General features: G+C 40.6%; 1 protein-coding gene across 8 annotated transcripts in view; it reads left to right on the top strand.

Moving 5' to 3' along the window:
• Positions 1–21,898, top strand: part of adgrb1a (adhesion G protein-coupled receptor B1a) — a 549,195-nt gene that overhangs the window by 193,792 nt on the left and 333,505 nt on the right. For 6 of the 8 annotated variants that reach the window (XM_055633873.1, XM_055633876.1, XM_055633874.1 and 3 more), the window contains exons 5-6: positions 12,810–12,974; positions 21,542–21,706. In XM_055633873.1, coding sequence (XP_055489848.1) covers positions 12,810–12,974; positions 21,542–21,706 — 330 coding nt within the window. The remainder of the gene's footprint in view (positions 1–12,809; positions 12,975–21,541; positions 21,707–21,898) is intronic. The other 2 variants (XM_055633875.1, XM_055633877.1) reach the window with 1 other exon arrangement.

Below are 21,898 nucleotides of genomic sequence, written 5' to 3'. Positions count from 1 at the left end.
AAGGGTATCCAGTGCCCAAAGACCTACAATGGGTATTCACCATGATTAAAGTCTTGGATGAGATGAAGCAGGCTACTGCATCCATTCCAAGCTGTGAGGTGGCTGTTGGTATATCTGTTAATGGGCGGACTTTGACCTAATAAGGCATGCTCCAATACCACCTATTGACAGTGAAGTGTCCTGCATGCAACTTTATAGTGATGATATTGCCTCAAGCCCTGAAGTTGTCTCTTCCGCGATATTTTGTGTCTTTGCACTAATATATAGGGATTGTGGAGAAAACAAAACTGAACGATTTAAGCCCCTGTCCCACTTTCACAACCTAATTTGCGACCTGACAACCTTAAACGACCTAAAAAAATAAATGTCGCTGTAATCTACTACCGCCTATGAGCTTCCACGACTATGTGTACGACCTCTTACGACCTTCCACGACTATGTCTACAATCTCCCACAACTATGTTGAAGACCTCCCATGACTATGTTGAAGACCTCCCATGACGATGTTGAAGACCTCCCAAGACTATGAAGAAGACCTCCTTCGACTTCCTTCGACTGTTGAAGACTGGCTTTGACCATGTACGTTTTACTGCTGTTTGCAGTAGCCCTTTTGCTTCAGCAGCCTTTTAAGAAAGGCAGAAGGGGAAGAGCAAGGGTGAAGAGGAAGCACATAATAAATACTTGATTGAACAAATGTTTGTTCCTCATTTATCTATATCCCTCTGCAGTCTTCTTTGTTTGGTTCTCACAATTTGTTTTCAGATCTATCCACCAAATTCAACTGCAATACCCCCAGTCCCTCATATAAGACAATGCTATGAGCTGTAGATAGCTGAGATTCCACTGTTGAACTCTGTGGCATCCATGAATTGCAGCTTTCCCAACAGAAAATGGCCCATGTATCCCAACTGTGTTTTCAGCTTTTCATTCAATCCTTTAGCCATGCTAATGTATTATCTCAACATGGCAGCTGGGGAATTTAACTAATTAATTAAATCAGGCATTAAAGTGCTTGTCGCAGCAATGGTAATCATTAATCTACCAGATTGTTATAAAAACTAATATGATCATGAATATTCTTCAGAGCAGAACTATCCTGTGATTGACCGGATGATCTATATATGACCACGGATCCATATTTTCTCCCATCAATGTGATTAACTCTTAACTGCCTCTTCCACTTAAGTGCCATTAACAATGAACTACAAATGCTAGTTTTGCCGATGACACTCTGAACTTAATCATTTTGCTATCATATCTCTGGTTGGCATGATGAATTTTCATCTCTTTGTCCATTCAGGGCTGGTCGAGCCAATTCCAGCCTCATACCTTCAAAGTCTGCTTTCTTCAAGTTCAGGTCCCAGACTTTCATATATGCTATCAAACAAGTAAGCGGGAGACCTTTTGAAATGTTTGGAAGACTGAATCTGTCAGTTTTCTCTGCTTCTGGACCCCATATGAGATAGCAGTGGAGATCAAGAGCAAAAAACAAACTGCTGGAGGAGCTCATTGGGTCAGGCTGCATCTGTGGAGGGAAATGAACATTTGACATTTTGGGTTGCGATTCTTCCTTAGGGGTCAAAGCGTGACAGTCAGTATAAAGAAGTGAGGGGACGGGACAAGATTTGGCACATGATAAATGGATCCAGGTGGGAGGGATGCATTGATGGGTGGAGGAGGAGTGCGAGGATCTGGGTGGGTGGACAGAGGGTCTGTGGGGGAGCAGTATTATTTATTTTTGGAAGGGCTCTGAGATCTTCATCCGCCTATTCTGTGGACAGATGTTGACAATTGTTTGAGACTTTGGATCCCTATCAGCATGAAGCGGGCTTCCTTGTTTTCTGTGCTTCACCCTGTGTTATTTCACAATCAAAACCATCATCATTCTCTTAATAAATGACCCCATGCAGCTGAGCTCTGTAAAGGAGGTGAATAGCAGTGTGAATAAGTGGGGCCAGTGGGGAAACAAATTATAGTTTATTGGCAATTCTCTTATTCCTCTTCTGTTTCCTAGCTCACAACTGCCAATTGAACCCAATTTAAAAAAAATGAATACATGAATCTCCTTCAGAAAAATTCAGAAGCTTTGAATAATGTGAGAAATATTGTTGGAAAATTGTAGTGTTACCAAAGCCTTTGAAGGATTATTGCCTACTGACTTTTCATCTCCAAATGTTAAGCCAGTGCTGTTTCCAATGATTGATAGCAACTTCATTTAGAAAGATTTGCAGTGTTCATTTATCTGCTTTTCTCTCAGTGGCCCGATAGCAATAGACAATAGGTGCAGCAGTAGGCCATTCGGCCCTTCGAGCCAACACCACCATTCAATGTGATCATGGCTGATCATTCACAATCAGTTCCATGGAGTTATGGTGTTTTCATTTTGAGGAGAGAAATAATTCTCGATTTGTTACTTAAGATGCCACAGTCCCAAATCAGTGAGGTGGAAGATAACAAGCCCTCAATTTATGAGCAAAATATCGAAGAATGCCTTACAGTATCAGAGTTAATTAGCATTACAAGGTTACAGTGTCGTGCCATATTGTTTTAACCCGCCCCCCACCCCCTCCCATGAATTCCTAACAATGCATCATTGTGCATTAATTTTCCATCCTTTTAATGTACAGAATTGTTAAAGAATTTACTCTTGGTGAACTATAGAGAACCTACTTTCCAGCATGGAAATGTCAAAGACCGGAAGGTATAACTATACCAGGGCAGCACAGTGGCGCAGTGGTAGAGTTGCTGCCATATAGCGTCAGTGACCTGGGTTTGATCCTGACAATGGGTGCAGTCTGTATAAAGCTTGTACACTCTCCCTGTGACCACGTGGGTTTTCTATGGGTGCTCCAGTTTCCTCCCACACTCCAAAGACATACATGATTGTAGGTTCACAAAAAAGCTGGAGAAACTCAGCGGGTGCAACAGCATCTATGGAGCGAAGGAAATAGGCAACGTTTCGGGCCGAAACCCTTCGCTCCATAGATGCTGTTGCACCCGCTGAGTTTCTCCAGCTTTTTTGTGTACCTTCGATTCTCCAGCTACTGCAGTTCCTTCTTAAACACATGATTGTAGGTTAATTGGCTGTGGTAAAATTGTAAATTGTTTCTAGTGTGTAAGATAATGTTAGTGCACTAGATGATCAATGGTCAGTGCAGACTCGGTGCTCCATTGAGCCTGTTTCCGCGCTGTATATCTAAAGTCTAAGGTAAGATGGACAAAATTAGGGGAAATATGTGAGGCAAGTTTTTTATGCAGAGGGTGCTGGGTGCCTGGAATACGCTGCCATAGGTGGTGGTGGAGCCAGATATGGTAGTGGTGTTTAAGAGGCTTTTAGATAGACACATGGATATGCAGGGAATGGAAGGATTGCATGTGCAGGCAGAGGTGGATAGTTTACCTGGCATCATGTCCGGCACAGATGTTGTGGACCAAAGAGCCTGTCCTGAGCAGTTCTATTCTTTGTCCAATGTTCTATGTACAATGGAAACCCCGAGCTACAATGAACTGATTATGACATTTTGCATTCATTGCAAGTTTTATTCAACACTAGGATTACTCACCCGAATCATTGTGCTCCATATTCATAACCAAATAGTGCCATATGTGAAAATTAAACACAGAGAAATAATTAATTTGTGATGTATCTGAAGATGTTACATTATAATATAACAGGTAATAGATATATATGACTGAATTAAATACACTGACCTCCAGATTGGTATTTAAACACAATTGAAATATTGTCGATTTTTACATATTTCTAGGTAAGCTTTGTTTGCAAGTTGCACTGACCTAAATTACTAGCACATATTCCTTGGGTTATTTATATGAATTTTGAATGAATAATAGGTGTTTTATAAAGACATTGTTTTCATTTGAGCATTGCACTTACTGAAGTTATAAGGAATCATGCATTTGTATAGGTTTGTGTGAGAAAGATCCTGGCTTCCTCAGCTTCCCAAAACCATTGAATTTACCATGAGCAAAATATGCCAATATTACAGTTTGATTGCAATAATGGTCAATAAATGCCTTAGTGCACACATCACAGTCTGTGCAAATATAATTTTATGGAATGATTGGATGAAAAAACTTATTTGAAAGGTGGTAAAATACTGCAAGATACCGTAATCCCTGCCATGCTAACGTTTATACAAACTTTGCCAAGTTATTGCAGGAGAGAACAACAATGGAAATGATTGCTGTGTGTGAGGATGGAAATATTTATTATAGCCTGAGCAGCAGTGCTGCTGAAACCTAGAAAAAATGGTGGTCTCACATAGGCTCTGACAATGTTACAGAAGTTGCATTGTGGACTCCAAACATCCCTCTCCCTGCCCCTTAGTTACTTATGGATTGCAAAGCTGTCAAAAATCGGCTTTGTGAATTATTTTCCTGAAATTCCTGTTCTCAGTGTCCAATGAACAATTACAAATGGGTTACTCAAGAAACAGAATGTTTTCCATCATGCATTTGCTCACACTCAATTTAGAAAATATAATTTACAAAGCAGAGATTAAGGTCATTTGTGTTTTTATTCGTTAATTTATTCAGCATCATAAAATCAGGGAGCAGTGAAATTTTTCAAATGTCTGCAGGCTTGTATCCAACGCCAACCACCTCTGCAGAAAATGACCCACAGTGCTATATTGACAGCGTGAGGATTCTCATTCAATCCCAAATGTCCGCTCTGACATTTATGGCATTTATGAAAGTGAATCTCAAGTGGTTTATAAATGTTCCTTCAGGTCCACAGACTGTGACTCATCCCTGAGTGCTTATCATTTGTCTAACATCTACTGTTTACTTACATGTGAAACTCTGATAGCTAACTCCAACGTCAAGGTTTCTTTGTGAATATCTTATTCATGACTTAAAAAACAGTAGAAAGATCACTGAATGCATTGGAATGATGCTTCTTAATGTTTTGAGATTATCAAAATTTATTAGTGAAAGCAATTAGTCCATAGAACATAAAAAATAGGAGCAGGGCCGGGCTATTTCTCATAAGATCATTGCCTATTCCACCATTGACACAGATCATGGCTGATATTGGACCTTGCATCATTTTTCTGCTCGGACACAATAAACAAAGTCAAGTCTTCCAGATCTATGATCTAAAATGAAGTGGGCATTCTTTGGGTCCCAATCAAAATTGTCGTCTATCCACATCCTCCAGAGAAGCTGGCTGACCCGCTGAGTTACTCCAGTACGTTGTGTTCTAAGTAAGATTCCAGCATCTGCAGCTCCTTGTATCTTAATCTTAAACTTTTTTTTTTTTTTTTGCAGATGTTCTCTTTAAATGATGAAATAATCTGGCATAATTTACAGTCGGGTTGATCTTTCATTTTGTTTACTTTGTTGTTGAGGTGATCAATGTTAATGAAACTTGTTTATTGGTGAAATAAATTGTCAAGTAAGGATCTTTCTCTGGTTTTCTTGATTAATCTGGCAAACCTCTGTAGAAAGAATGACTACGGCTGAAACAAAAAAAAAGATTGGCTGTGCGCATACAAGACATGCTCACTAATTGGAAAAAATTAGAATATAAAAGTTCATCCATTTCACCACTAACTTCCACCCAGCACTCAAATTCACCTGGACCATTTCCGACATCTCCCTGCCATTTCTAGACCTCACTATGCTCATCGCAGGTAAGAGACTACTGACTGACATCTTCTACAAACCCACTGACTCCCATAGCTATCTGGACTACACTTCTTCCCACCTTGCTTCCTGTAAGGACTCTATCCCCTACTTCCAATTCCTCCGTCTACACCACATCTGCACCCAGGATGTAGTGTTCCAAACCATGGCATCGGAGTTGTCCTCGTTAAGGAACTGGGGTCCCCTCTTTGACTATAGATGAGGCTCTCACCAGGGTCTCCTCTGTATCTCATAGCTCCGCTCTCACACCCCATCTCTCCACTCATAACAAGGACAGTCCCCCTTGTCCTCACATTCCAACACACCAGTCGTCACATACAACATATAATCCTCCTACAATTTTGCCACCTCCAATGGGATCCCACCACTGGCCACTTCTTTCCATCTCCTCCCCTTTCGGCTTTTCGCAGAGACCACTCCCTCCATAACTCCCGGTCAATTTGTCCCTTCCCACACAAACCATCCCCATCTCTGGTACTTTCCCTTGCAACCGCAGAAAATGTTACACTTGTCGCTTTACCTCCCCCCTTGACTCCATTCAAGGACCCAGCAGTCTTTTGAGGTGAGGCAGAAGTTCACCTGCACCTCCGCCAACCTCATCTATTGCATCCGCTGCTCTAGGTGTCAGTTGCTCTACGTCGGTGAGACCAAGCGTAGGCTTGGCGATCGCTTCTCCCAACAACTCCGCTTGGTTTGCACTAACCAACCTTATCTCCCGGTGGCTCAGCACTTCAACTCCCCCTCCCATTCCAAATCCGACCTTTCTGTCCTGGGCCTCCTCCATGGCCAGAGTGAGTCCCACCTCAAATTGGAGGAGCAGCACTTCATATTTCACTTGGGCAGTTTACACCCCAGCGGTATGAACATTGACTTCTCCAATTTCAGGTAGTCCTTGTTTTCTCCCTCCATCCCCTCCCCTTCCTAGCTCTCCCACAGCCTGCTGTCTCCGCCTCTTCCTTTCTTCTTCCCGCTCCCCCCCCCCACCTCCACATCAGTCTGAAGAAGGGTCTCGACCCGAAACGTCACCTATTCCTTCGCTCCATAGATGCTGCCTCACCCGCTGAGTTTCTCCAGCATTTTTGTCTACCTTAGAATATAAAAGTTCATCTTTTATCTTTTAAATGAAATTAATTTACTCAAAAAGTTAAAAATCTTTAAACCCAGAATTTTGATTGCTTCCATTTTTGGTACATTAAATAAGTGCTTCATGCTGTGTTCACTCAAATCAAAAGTTACCAGAAACAACATTGGAAAATGTTTAAATATTTGCTTTAAGATATTGTTTACATTTTTTACTCCCATTAAAATCCAAAGTACATGTGACACACACTGCCACCTGCTGGGAAGAGAGCAGGAATGACAATCACTTACTGACCTATGGAGATACTGTAGGTCAGAACTGTTAAAAATTATTCCTCCAAGGCATTGATTTGGAAAAGTCAGCATATGGAGAATGAGGATGTATTGGGTGGATCTCTTGAAGGCGATCACACAGTCCCCCGTTCATAGTGCAGAATGGCCCAGAACACCTTGATCAAAGGCAGTGTTATGTTACAGATCAAGAGATAAATGAACTGCAATTTAGCAGCTCACAGAAGCTGATTTCTGTGCAGATCAAAAACTCTACGGGATGATTTTTAACACACAAAAATCATGTCTATGTCGTCATGTGAAATTCAGTAGGTTTCTCTAATCTTGGTGTAATTTACTAGTTTGTGGAAACATTAATTAATTGTCAAGTTCATGTCATAACGTTTTAATCCGATATATCTCAGTAAATAATTAATGGGTGCCATACACATGGATGGCATCATCACATGTGCAAAATAAGATGGGAAAATGAAATCAACATTGGGATGAATTTTCATAGGAAATACCTGGTCCAATTTCAACAAGGGAATAGAGGGAAATGAGAATTAGATTGGGATATGGATTTGATGCACAATATAAGCCATGCTTTTATGACTGGCAGAGCAGGCTTAAGAGGCAATATGTTCAGTTTTGTATATTCTTATATTTAATGGCTGAGATTATTTTGAAACTGTAATACCAAGTCATTGGTGCCATTAGAACGACAATGAATTATGAAAATCTTATCCTCAGATATCAGTGGAAAAATATCAATACGACATGATCAGAAAGTAATGGTTTTGGCTCCATTGAAACCTCTGTGTGCAGGTGATGGAACTACATGTGAAGATAGTGTGAATGAAAGGGTCTCAAACTGAAATTATATTGCATGCTTCATTGCTTCGAGCTTTGTGGAATTTTTGGTGCAGTTCAATGGTAAGATAATGGAAGAGAAACTGAGATGCTCATCAAAGGTATTGATTACATTCCGGGAACTCTTATCCTGTTATGTCTTTAAGTGTCTTTATTGATAACTTGATTGATAACTAGAAAATGTATTGATAACATTTGGAAGTTAGAGAAAAAGCAGCAGTTATTTGTTTTAAGTTGGAAGTGTAACAAGATCAGCTTTGTGTTGTGTGAAGATGCTTTTATAGAGAATTGCCCCAGGTCTTCACTCATCATACTAATTGTCTCGGCAAAGATAACATCCTATTTTTCATATTTTTCTCTCCTTGGGACAAATTATGTTCACAAACAAAGCAAATTCTTCATTTACCAAGAAAGACTTGCGCAGTTCCTACTGTCAAGTCCCAAACTGTCAAATCTTGGTGGATATATTGTTTGTAATGTTTGGATTGCAGCATTTTGTAAACATGGCCCAAATTCGAAGAAATGTTTTTTATAGATGTCTGTTTATAGTTAATAATGTTATAATCCACTCCAGGCTTTACTTCATTACTATTGCGGACTTTGTTTTAACATTTGAAACTTGCTTGTAGTATTCTTTTGGAAAATGTGGTGAATTATTTTCTTTAATTAGCCTGAGGTTAACACACAAATGATGTTACTTACTTAAATGCTTATTACAATGCAAACATTGGCTATCTTTCCCATTGAGTCCATGTTAACTCCCAACAGAGCATGGTCTCTCAATGTCAACACTCTCTCTTTGGTTCCCGATAGACGGTCAACTGGTACCCGGACGTGGCGCCGACGGACGAGAAGCCGAAGCAAAGAAGTCGAAGCCAAAAAACCAAATGAAAACGAGGACGAAACGCCAATAAACCGAAAGAGTACTAAGACGAAACGCCTACTAACCGAAAGGATGGGCTGCCTAAATACAAACTAACCGAAAGGGCGGGACGCCTAAAAGCCAATGAACCGAAAAGCTGCGTTGCCTAAAAGCAAACTTACTGAATGGCCGCTCTGTTGAAATGCCACCTACCCAACTGGCAGTGTCGCCTAAAACCCGACTGCCGCTCAACAGAAAAGTCCAATGACGGACATGATGTTGCCGGAGGGGCGGGACATGTCAGCGATTGGTCCAGACCCCCACGTCCATTACATCACTGTGAAGGGATGAACATTGTCCCACACCTCTGCTCCACCAGACTCGCAGCCCGCGGAGGGTGGCTGTGAGAGAGTGAGGGCTGTCCTGAGGGATGTGCACCTTCGTCCGCTTTCAACTTGGTGCTTGGGTTCAGATTGCCCAGTCACCTATGGCTTGTATGGGTAAAGGATCCCCACACTCCTCTCTCCCTTCGTTCTCTCCTCTTCTCTCTCTCCTCCTCTCTCTCTCTCTCTCTCTCCCTCCCTCTCTCTCCCTTCCCCTCTCTCCCTTCCCCTCTCTCCCTCCCCTCTCTCTCTCTCCCCCCTTCTCTCTCTCCTCTTCTCTCTCTCCTCTTCTCTCTTCTCTCTTCCCCTCCTCTCTCTCCTCTTCTCTCCCCTCCCTTCTCTCCCCCTCCCTTTCTCCCCTCTCCTCTCTCTTCTCTCTTCTCTCCCTTCTCCCTCTTCTCCTCTCTCTTCTCCTCTCTCTTCCCCTCTCCCCCCCCCCCCTTCTCTCTCCCCTTCTCTCTTTCTCTCCCCCTTCTCTCTCTCCTCCGTCTCCACCAGCGGGAGCGTCCCACAGTCACTGACCGCGATGCATCGCCATCGGACCCCAACCCCACACCAGGGTGATTCCCACCCCCCCGACTTCAAACAAGTGCGGCCAAATTGAAATCTCACATTTTGCCAGGGAGGGATGGAATGGATGGAATCACCAGCTAAAGCAAAGGCCGTTTGGACAGGGAGATAATGCCCGTTAATTAATCATTTCCCCGAATGTAAGAACGATTCATACATGTAACATTTTTGTTTTTAAATGAATGTAGCTCTGTTTTGATTTTTAATGCCGATATAAAACCCCGTCCTGTGGAAAGGGCTTGTGGCCGCTGGTTTCACAGTGCCTTCATTGTTGGTCGGTGCTGTATTTTCACACGGACCTCTGCCAGTTTTTGGTTAATTAACTGGTGGCATTATTTCCCTGTCCTAACGGCCTTTGCTTTAGTCGGTGATTACATCCATTCCATCCCTACCTTGCAAAGATGTGAGATTTCAATTTGAGCGCACTTGTTTGAAGTTGGAGGGGGATCACCCTGGTGTGGGGGTTGGGGTCCGATGGCGGTGCATCGCGGTCAGTGACTGTGGAACGCTCCCTCCAGTGGAGATGGAGGAGAAAGAGGGGGGGAGGAAGAGAGAGAGAGAGAAGGGGAGAGAGAGAGGAGGGAGAGGGGGGGGGGGGGGAGAGGAGGGGAAGAGAGAGGAGGAGAGAGAGAAGAGGAGAGAGAGAAGGGAGGGAGAGTGAAGGGAGGGAGAGAGAAGGGAGAGAGAGAGGGGGGAGAGAGATGAGGGGAGAGAGAGAGAGGAGGAGAGAGAGAAGAGGAGAGAGAGGAGGGAGGAGAGAGAGAAGGGAGGGAGAGAGAAGGGAGGGAGAGAGGTGGAGTGAAAGAAGGGAGGGAGAGAGCACTAAGTTGAAAGCGGCTGAAGGTGCGCATCCCTCGGGACAGCCCCCACTCTCCCACGGCTACCCTCCACGAGCTGCGGGTCGGGTGGAGTGGAGTTGTTGGGACAATGTTCATCCCTTCACAGTGATGTGATGGACGCGGGGGTCTGGACCAATTGCTGGACGTCCCGCTCCCTGGCAACGTCATGTCTGTTATTAGACTTTTCTGTTGAGCGGCAGTCAGTCCTTTGACTTGTAGGCGACACCGCCTTTTGGGTAGGTGGCGTTTCGACAGAGCGGCCATTCGGTAACTTTAATTTTAGGTGACGGAGCTTTTTGGTTCATTGGCTTTTAGGCGTCCCGCCCTTTTGGTTAATTTGCATTTAGGCATCCCATCCTTTCGGTAAGTAAGTGTTTTGTTTTCACACTCGTTTCTGTTCTTTGGCTTCGACTTCTTTGCTTCGGCCTCTCATCCGTCGGCGCCACGTCCGCACATGATTCAACTTGTTCTCTCCCATAAGCTATTCATCCCCTATTTGTTCCCACTCAAAGGGAAAATTTGCAGCGGCAATGTACCTATCAGCACATCTTTGGAATGTGGAACAAAACCAATGTTGTTGGCGGAAACCGATACTATCACAGGGAGAAGGTGTAAAGCCCATGCTCGCGTCACCTGTGATCAGGATTGACTTCATTTGCAACAAAGACTATTTCTGTCGTGATAGAGATCTGAGTCTTTCAAGAACACCAGAGTTATTCTCGGGGAAACAATGTATTAAAATCATACATTGCAGAGACCAAACAGACATGGAGTAAAGAAGCAGGGCAGATTGTAACTCGTCGGTACTGACTGTTGGCATTTTCTACAGAAGAAGTCAAATACTGCAAATGCTGAATCTCTGAAAATAAAACTGGAAAATGCTCAACATACACGAAAGATGCATCTGAATGCTGGGAGAGATTTCTGGTAGAGGGTTCATTTAATAGAAGAAGGAACAATGTATTTCCCTCAATCTGAAACAGAAGTGGGTAAAGGCAGTTGTGCATTAGGCCAGAAGATAGAAATTAAAAGTTTTATTAATATTTAAAGGAGGAAATAGATCATAAATATTCCTTGACCCAGCTTTCTATCATGACAGTTGAATCAAATGCATTTATTCTCATGATTACCACAAGCCACAGATGATAGAACTGATTTTTCTGTTTTTCTATGGAATCAGGAATGATTTACTGATATTTAAAAAAATCCTCACTTGAAATCACATGAAATATATGTCAAGATGAGCATTTCAAATAAACCACAAATTAGCTCAGCGCTGAGCAGCATCTGTTCTATGCACTGGACATCAAATTGCATAATTCAAAGGTTGACCCATAAACTGGAGCTGTGTGCTGCTGCACTGTTAAGCTATTCCTACATATTCCATTATTATTCATTGATGGCAATTGCCATCCTGCCGAATGTCTCAAGACTTGCTTGAACTCAAGATGCTAGTTTTAGAATCCAAGTACCATGCCTTATTCTAGGCAGTCTTCTATACACAGCTCAAAGGATAAGATTTTACAACCAAGCTGAGTCACCAGCAATAGAACTCAACTAAACATTTGATTTTAATATAACATTTGAATTGCACATGACTAGAATGAATCTGAATCATTTAAATTAAACAGCTTGCCACTGTTATATTACTTGGAGAGAGATTAGAGCACCATTGGCATTTTACCATCTAATGATCTTTGTACATCAAAAAATTGAAAAGATATAAACATCACTGTCACACCTATTTATTTATTTCTACTTTGACTGAAACGTTAGACATTTGAAATGTGGCTGCATAAACATCTTTAGAGTTCCACTTTCAGTCTGTAATAGTTCAGACAAACTAAGGCAAATTTTAAAACACACTTTTCAAAGACATTCTTCTTTTGAGCAAATGATCGACATTCTTTCAACTGGAATTCCATATCGACCTGCAACTTTGTGTAAATAATCCCCACACTAGAAGAATTGTCCTACTCTGACCAGCATGTGACCAGCAGCGCATTTCATTTTGCCTTCTCTTATCTGTTTGCTGCAATCCTGCAGTTCTCTTACTTTGCTTTCCATCATTCTTGCTCAATTCCCCTTAATCCTCATTTGCTTTGCCCTTTAGCTTTGTGTGCAGTTCTTTTAAAATCACTTGATCGGCTTTTTATAATAAACTGTTTAATATCATTCATTATGACCGGCAAATAATAACAAGAAGGCTGCACAGCAACAAAGCCATAACTGAGTAACCATCAAATGAATCTTCTTTTTCAGGCGACCCTGCAGCAGAGGAATGGTCCGCCTGGACTGTCTGTTCTTCGACTTGTGGACAGGGTACACAGACCCGGATGAGATCCTGTGTATCATCTCCATATGGCACCTCGTGCAGTGGACCTCTGCGAGAAATGAGACTATGCAACAATTCAGCAGTGTGTCCAGGTTTGCTTAAACTAATGGAGACACTTGTTGTTGCTGTGCATCGCCTTCACCAATTGATCTTCTCAATTTTATCCAGTACCTGTGATCTATCAAAGTATTTGACCTTGATAGCATTGGGAAATCGTACTGCGTTGTATCAAAGAACCAAAGTCAAGAATGACATTGGTTTGATGCAATGTTTATATCCATTATAACTGCCCCAGCAGTGTGTACCAATCCCAAGATCAACAACAAGGTAACGGTATGACAATTCCATGTGCTACATCCTTCTTGCTACTATGAATACAGGATTGAAACAGGATTGCTTTGTTTACAACTTTTAACAGATGTCAGAAGAGATTTTCACTCCTTTAGGGTTGGACTTCATTCTGGATCCAGACTTCAAAGGAAAGTATTCTCATAAATTCCCGGATTTTACGTGATTTAGCATGATCATAGTTCCTGATCAGCATTCATGGTACATATTTCATTTTGTTCTGAAGCAATGTCACCCATCATTTAAGGAATAATGAATCACCTTCCTTATTTATGTGGTGTTCTTTAAAGGTAATATGACTTTTATGCACCTCAGATTATATAATGGTAGAAGAGAACGGTACATATTCTGTTCAATGATGTTGTAGATGACAGAATTATGTAAAATCCACTTACATTCTTTAACCGAATGTGATGAAGGTTGTCCATCGTCAACTAAAAACAGTAGTTTGATTCTATTATGTGAGAAGCAAGTTTAGAAGACTGCACGTATTAAAACACCTTTTAACAGCAGAATGGTCTTTCAATTACACAAATATTTCCTTTAACCAATGTCCAATGATAGTAGTATTGGAGAATGTTTTTGTGTAACAGACTTTGAAATGTACCAGTGACGAGTGTACAACGGCAGAAAAACACTTGAGCCATTATTTTTAACCAGTTCTTGGGATTGAGAATGGACTGCAAGAAGAACACTTGGCTATTCCACATGCTATCACCCAGTTTATATCTCTGTTGATTTTTCTTGACATTCAAATCATTAGAAGGGCAGCTGCCAGTTTGATTTTGTTTCTACTTTGTTATCTTACAGAATCGATATCTAAAGACAGTACATACATACTTAATGGATTACCATATTTTGGTTCTATTATAGTTTCCTCCCACACTCCAAAGATGAACGGATGTGTAGGTTAATTGGCTTAGGTAAAATTGTTTCTAGTGTGTAGGATAGTGTTAGTGTACGGGATGATTGCTGGCCGGTGCGGACTTATTAGGCCGAAGAGCCTGTTTCGGCACTATATCTCTTGCAAAAGTCTTAAAACAAGTCCAAATAACAGCAGTGTTAAGTGTTAATACTTATCTATGATTTCTAGGTGGAGTCACCTCATAATCCCAGTGAAGGTCATTGGTTTGGATTCTACATTGAACAGTGAAATAAGTGAAAGGTTAAGGGAAAGGTGGGATAATTCTTATTAAATCAAGCCTGCAGGGTGGAATGGGCTTGGTGAGCCATAAAGGATTTTTCAAGATTGGATTATTCGTATTCTTATTTGTGACTCCACTCTCCACATGGTGTTGAATAAACCATCTGGCACTAACACATATTGGACAATGATTATAGACTACTTTTCAGATGTTCTGTGGGAAGCAGAACCAGCGATTGTAAAGTGCAGGTCTTAACGATCAGAAGTATTTGCAGGGATCAATTTAGCTGAATGACAATGCTCACTAAAGACAATGAGCTTTAATCAACAAAAAAAATGACCTGCTGTTACCTTTTCTGCACATCTATAAGTAATATATATTAGAATTATAGCATTGTCATACTTATCAATCAACTGAGATACTCATCAGTTGCTTGAGCAATATAATTGCCCTGTTTCACGGTGCGAGTCCACCCACGAGTGATCCCGAGTTTAAAACAAATCAAAGTCGTGGAAATCACATAGAATTAACATAGCGGGAACGTCGGAACTCGTAACGCTAACGGCAGGTACTCGGGAAACTTGCTAACTCGTGAAAATCTTTCAACATGATGAAAGATTTCCACAAGTCAAATTTACTCTTGAAGTAAAAATTTTAAACTTTTAAACTCGTTGTAAGAACGTAGTAGCCCGTGAGTTTACCGTAGTGACTCGTGAGTCTACCGTGGGCACTCTTTAACTCAGCGGGACAGGCAGCATCTCTGGAGAGAAGGAATGGGAGACGGGATGACATTTCCAAAATTCTGCTGCATCTTTGTGATGCGACTCAGAGAAAAGACGCACCTCGACCAGGAAGTGACGGTTTCCCCTCTTCCCCTCCCCACCCCCCCAGATAAAAAAGACTATGAGTCCTTCAAAAATATACTTTTAGACAGACTAAAAATAACAAAAAGGGTGAAAGGACAGAAACTGCCACGCACGGTGCCACCCAATGAATTAATTCTATAAATTCACCCGATATATTGTAAGGAATAAATGTTCACGTGCATGAAATAATGTAATGTGTATTGAGAATAAAATATCATTTAGAATGGAGATGAGGAGGAAATTTTTTAGACAGACTGTAGTGAATCTGTGAAATTCATTGCTAGACCCAGCGGTGGAGGTCAAGTCATTGGGTAACTTTAAAATGGAGATTGATAGGTTCTTGATTAGTAGGGATGTCAAAGGTTGTGGGAAGAAGACTGGAGAATCGGATTGAGAGAGAAAAATAGATTAGCCATGATTGAATGGTGGAGCAGACTCGATGGGCCAAATGGCCTATCTCTGCTCCTATGTTTTATGGTCTATTTAATTGAACACAAATCTAATAGAATTAAATTATTCCTATCTTAATTTGTGGTGAATCGATTTACATTAAAGTCATATATCTAACATTTTAAATGAAATTATACTTGAGTCACAGGACTTACAGTTCCACACTATTATTGTATTTTAGTTTGAATAGAAATGTGTGGAAGTTAGAAATATATACAACTTGTTTTTGATTCTCGGCTTTTTGATTAAGAAAAGTAAGTGAACCAACTTCCAGTATTGGGGTAGTCAATAAAGACCAGAGATTTATATAATTTAACAAAGAAATTAAGATAATTGTTACAGAAGGTGAAATATTTTCTGAAATTCTCCACCTGAAGGAGATGTGGATTTAGATTGTAATGTGAATTCTAAATGAGAATTGGATATTCCCTTGAAAGGGAAATGTTTGCAGAGTTAAAGAGAAAGGAGAGCAAGACTAATTGTTAGCTCATTCAAATGTGGATAATGTGCTCTCCTTCAGAACAGGAATATTTTATGGAGATTTGAACAGGTTGATGTGGATTGTGCAGGACACAGCTAGAGGGCACAGATTCATACAGAGCATCAGATGAGGGAAGTGTTTGGAAGAAATTTACAGCCCTGTACAATGTGGTGATATAATCATTGAATTAGGAAGGAGGTTCATTCGTAAAGATTCCTTTTCTTCTTCTAGCCTGCTAATGGTAGTACTTTAATTAATCATGTAGCACTACTCAAGAATTGTCTCCCCCAATCTCCAATGCTGAAATCAAGACTAAGCTAAATACATGGGTGAACTTTTGTATTTAATGCTATGAGCACAAATTGAAGCTGAAAAGTTATCTCTTTGAAAAGCAGATTGATAGGAACTGGAATTACTACAGACTGACATGAGCTCAATGGGGTATGATGGTTCCTTTGCTTAAGTTTTGAAGAGATATCGGCAAGGGCTATTTTATTCATGGAGCTATGTAAAATCCACCTTGAATAGTAAAGGTGTATTGATAGACTAGATTGTTTGATTACTTCAGAGGAATCAGCATATTGAAACAAATATCTTTTAGTCAAGAGTAAGTCGCATATGGGTCTCTTCAGGACCAAATTGTAGGGCTGAATATCTTTAAATGTCATTATTTTTCCTTGCATCTTATATGTACTTTAAAATTATGTGTAGCTTAGTCAACTTTTAAAGAAAGATCTCTTCTGTAGAATCAAAGATGATCAATGTACAAAGCTTAGTCTTTGATACCTCCTGTATCAAAATAATATGGTTCCACTGGACAACTGCAATTTCATTAGGGTTGGAAGAGGTATCTTTGAATAGAAACGGTGGACTATCAGCAGGCCTGATTTAAAACATCTTTCACTGCATAATTTATATATCAGTCAAGGCACTGCAAACTGCAGTTCCTCGTTGCCAGGCTAAATACATTGTGTCTAATATGGTTTGCAAGGACATACTCTCTGATTTGATAATGTCTGAGCAGTAAAGGTGGCAACAGTCCAGTGCTGGCCAAGCAATTGCCATTTGGTATGGGAATTGGAGAATAAATGCTCTCCTCCTGATAATCCCACAGGAAACTACTGAATCTTTAAAGAGCTAACAAAGCATAAATAGAGGGCAAATGGAGAGGTGACTGGCCAGCACAGTCAGCTCTTGTTTTGAGTTAATTTGAGTAATACCATTGGACTTGGCCACCTGACTTTATTTGTTAAATAAGCCCTTAAGGATGATGTGCTTTTCCAATGAGGGACAAAGGGCCTCACTTCCTGTTGCAGAATAAAAATGAACCCGTAAATTGTTATTTTGTAGCAGTTGAACAAAACAGCCTGGGCCTTAGCCCAAGTACTTTGCCTAAGCCCTTTGAACCAAGACCCAAGTTGAAAGGATTGAAATCATGCATTCAAATCATGAGGATAACTTAGGGCCTCCATTTGCTCCAAAAGTATTTGTTTGGTTTTGGTTTTTCTACACTACACAATCTGTTTAGTACAAAAAGAGCCGAGCCAAGAAAAGATAGGTTGAACTGAACTTTTGGTTTGGATTAGGGTTGGATTACTTTAAATGTCATGGATTTGTATATTTTCCTTATACAAGTCTTGCAATATTAAAGAATGAAACAGCTTCTAATTTTACAAAGGCACAAAGCTGATGGATGCTCATTCACAGATTGTGTTCTGAAGTTTAAGCTTAAGGAATACAATCACATTTTTGATACAGCACAGATGAAGTGCCCTTCTTCTGAGCCATGAGATTTCAGAAGAAGTCTTATGGCTCTTATAAACACAGATTGCGTGCTGTAGCCTGTGCGTAAACTACTAGAGAACACTGGTTGACAATTAACATTAAATAAAGTTGGTGATTGTAAACCTTTACTGTTATGAAGTTCCTCTGATTAGTAAGCATTTTTTCCTGCAGTCAATTCATTATAACTTATAACCGTATGAGCTGCGTATGTTTTCTGCATTGCCTTGATCTTTGAAGAATGGTAATATCGCAAAGGACGATGATCCACAAAAAGCACATGATTGAATTCTCTTGAAACATTTGATAACACCCCAAAGGCATTTTGACCTGACATTTTGACATTTGACTTTTTTGGCCAAGTAATGGTCAGATAAATGTAAGGTGGTGCATTTTGGTAAGACAAACCAGGGCAGGATTGGATTACACATTAAATTTTAGGGCCCTGTGATTGCAGGTCCATAGTTCTTTGAAACGGGCGACAAAGGTAGTCAGCACGGTGAGGAAGGCATTTGGCATGCTTACCAGGTCATTGAGTACAGGCTTTGGGACATCATGTTGCAGCTGTATAAAAGGTTGATAAGGCCACATTTGGAATACTGTGCAAAAGTCTGGTCACCCTGCTCCAGGAAGCATTTCATTAAACTTGAAAGGGAGCACAACGGGAGTTGAGTATAGGAGCAAATAGGTCCTTCTGCAGTTGTACAGGACCCTAGTGAGGCCACACCTGGAGTATTGTGTGCAGTTTTCGTCTCCCTATTTGAGGAAGGACATTCTTGCTATTGAGGGAGTGCAGCGTAGGTTCACCAGGTTAATTCCCGAGATGGCGGGAGTGTCATATGTGATAGAATAGACCGGCTGGGCTTGTATACTCTGAAATTTAGAAGGATGAGAGGAGACCTTATTGAAACAAATAAGATTATTAAGGGTATGGACACGCTAGAGGCAGGAAACATGTTCCGATGTTGGGGGAGCCAGAAGCAGGGGTCACAGTTTAAGAATAAGGGGTAAGCCATTTAGAATGCAGATGAGGAAAAACCTTTTCATGCATAGACTTGTTTGTCTATGGAATTCTCTGCCTCAGAGGGTGGTGGGGGCTGGCTGTCTGGATGCTTTCAAGTGAGAGCTAGATCGGGCTCTTAAAGATAGCGGAGTCAAGGTTAATGGGGAAAAAGCAGGAACAGGGTACTGATTGGGGATGTTCAGCCATGATCACATTGAATGGTGGTGCTGGCTCAAAGGGCCGTATGGCCTACTGTTGCACCTATTGTCTATTGTCTTATAGAGATCAATAAAATCACACTGATCACAGATAAAATGAATAGGCATAGCTTATTGCCAATGTAGGGGAATCTAAAACTAGAAGGCATAGATTTAAGTTGAGATTGGACATTTTTTTAAAGAGATCTGAGGGGCAAGCTTTTCATTTAGAGGGTGTCCATATATGGAACGAAGTGCCAGGGGAAGTCGAAAAAGGAGGCACAATTATCACATTTAAAAGACAGTTGGACAGGTATATGAATAGGAGCGGTTTGGAGAGAAGTGGGCCAGTAGAACGCAAATGGGACTAGCTCAGTTAAGTTACTCAGTTGACATTATTGAGTTGGACCGTATAGTTGTGGTATAGGTCTATAACCTATGAAAAGTATTTTTCTGATAATGATGAGTAGTAGAAAAAGTAGATTCAGGAATTAAAATATAAATAAAAACATCCTGAAATTTCAATCCTGAAACAAAGCCTGGAGACTTAGAGCTGCCAATATTTAACCCATGGTTAACTGCTGAGAAAAATAAATTGTATTGCATGCCTTCACTCTAGGGAGCATATGGAGATCTGCATTGCAACATGATTAAAAAAAAAACAGCATGGAAGCACTCATGGAGCCAGGGATAAATATTGCAATTGTGATCTCTTTGTTACAGCATTTGGTGCTCTTCCAGCAGTTGAGAGAGCTCTGCATTTGCCTTGTGCAGCTCTGCATTTGGATGTGAAAACTGTAAAAATAGTTAAGACATGGCTCGTAGACAGTTACTGTTTCAGTCACAGCTAGACTGGCTAGTGACAGGCTTTCTTTCAAGCCATACCACGTAATTGACTGAAATGCTATCAAAGATCCTTTCCACATTCAGATCGATCAAACCTTTGCAAAAATTCTTTATTTCACTGGCTTTGTTGTCCAAACCCAAACCTTAGGTTTCGGAACAATCCACCAATCTTTCATAAAAAGAGGTATATACAGCTTTTGTTCCTAGATGCAGTCAGATACTGATGCAACCTCTATCTATTGGTGAATATATTTAGAATCTATTTGCGGTTTGTTTAAGTTCAACCTTGTACTTAAATTAACTAATTGAAGCACACTCTGAACTCAAGCTCATTTTATTATTTCTGAAATATATCAGCCTTGGTTCAATTTTCCTCTCCTTCTGGAGTTTACAGTCCACACCAAATCATGAGTAAATCAGACTTGGTGGCAGTTCAATGCTGTTTTGAGGGTGTTGGAACACTCTCAAATGTCTAGACTTTGGGTGAGGCATTAAATCATATCAGCATTGGCAAAAAAATTGCACATAAATAAAGTCCTTATTGAAGAACTGAAACCACTTTATAAATACCAATCCTTTCTTCCTTTCCATTCTCTGGTAAGTCCTTGCATTTTCTTGGTGATCTTCACCCAATTCATCAAAATTGAGTTGTCAGCTTGTTTGTGAGAGCTTTCATGTTGCCACATCTACATCAGTGATTTCACTTCGGGAGAAAATCGGAAGTCATGAAATGCTTTACAGTGTTATGGAGCTGTGTTGTTAGCTATCCAACTGAAAGTTTCTTCAATCCTCCTACATGAGGCCAAGTGAAGATTGTTATTGTTTTATTTTAATATGGTGATTTAAATACGTACTTAGCATGTGGATTAGTGGTTGATAATCCAAAGATCAGAAATTGGAATAATGACTTAATCTCAGTCAGGAATACCGACCTCACAAATAACTTGTTATAAGTTTCTTTGACCACGGTGATTAAATAGGTACATAGATGTGAATTAATGGTTAACCATCAGATGATTGGAAGTTGGAATAATAACTGAGTCAGGAATAACTCTCAACTACCATAAAGCAGGTTATAGTTTAAATTCATAACCTTTACATATGGAGATGAAAGACTGCAGATACTGGAATATTGAGTAAAAAACAAATTGCTGGAGGAACTCAGTGGGTTAGGCAGCATCTGCAAAGAGTAAAAGGACAGCCAACATCTTGGGTAGAGATCTTCCCTCTGGACCTCTCGATATGGCTAAGTTGGACATTTATGACTTAGTTGCATGCAGCAGAATACTTGTGCTATAGGGAAGTCTATTAAATGCAAATTAAAATTTGTTTTGGTTATATGGGAGAGATGGTACAATTAGTTTTAAAACTCAATGAGTATTTTCCCTTCAGGAGTAATTAATGAAGTGTTGCTCTTTAGCCAGCTTTTGTTATGTCAATTTTTCAGGTCTATCCAATTTGCCTTAATTAACTATCTTCCACACATTGACCAGATAACCAAACCATAACAAGAAATCACAACCTTTTTGTTCTGTTTTCAGTCCACGGTGTCTGGGAGGAATGGTCACCATGGAGTTTGTGCTCCTCCACATGTGGTAGGGGCCACCGAGATCGCACCCGTTCCTGTTTACAGCCTCAATTTGGAGGGAACCCTTGTGAAGGACCGGAGAAGCAAACAAAGTTCTGCAACATTGCACTCTGTCCCGGTATGTATCTTCATTTTGTTACAATTTCAGGCTTTGGCGTAATCTTTAATCAACTCATAAGTTGGGAGGTCATGTTGCTGTTGTATGTGATGTTGGTGAGACTGCATTTAGAGTATTGTGTTCAGTTCTGGGCACCATGTTATAGGAAATATGTTGTCAAGCTGAAAAGGTCACAGAGAAGATTTATAAGGA

This window comes from Leucoraja erinacea, chromosome 4 (genome assembly GCF_028641065.1).
Source record: "Leucoraja erinacea ecotype New England chromosome 4, Leri_hhj_1, whole genome shotgun sequence".
Taxonomy (NCBI): domain Eukaryota; kingdom Metazoa; phylum Chordata; class Chondrichthyes; order Rajiformes; family Rajidae; genus Leucoraja; species Leucoraja erinaceus.
The sequence above is the reverse complement of the archived record's forward strand: the minus strand, read 5'-3'. Positions and strand labels throughout refer to the sequence as shown.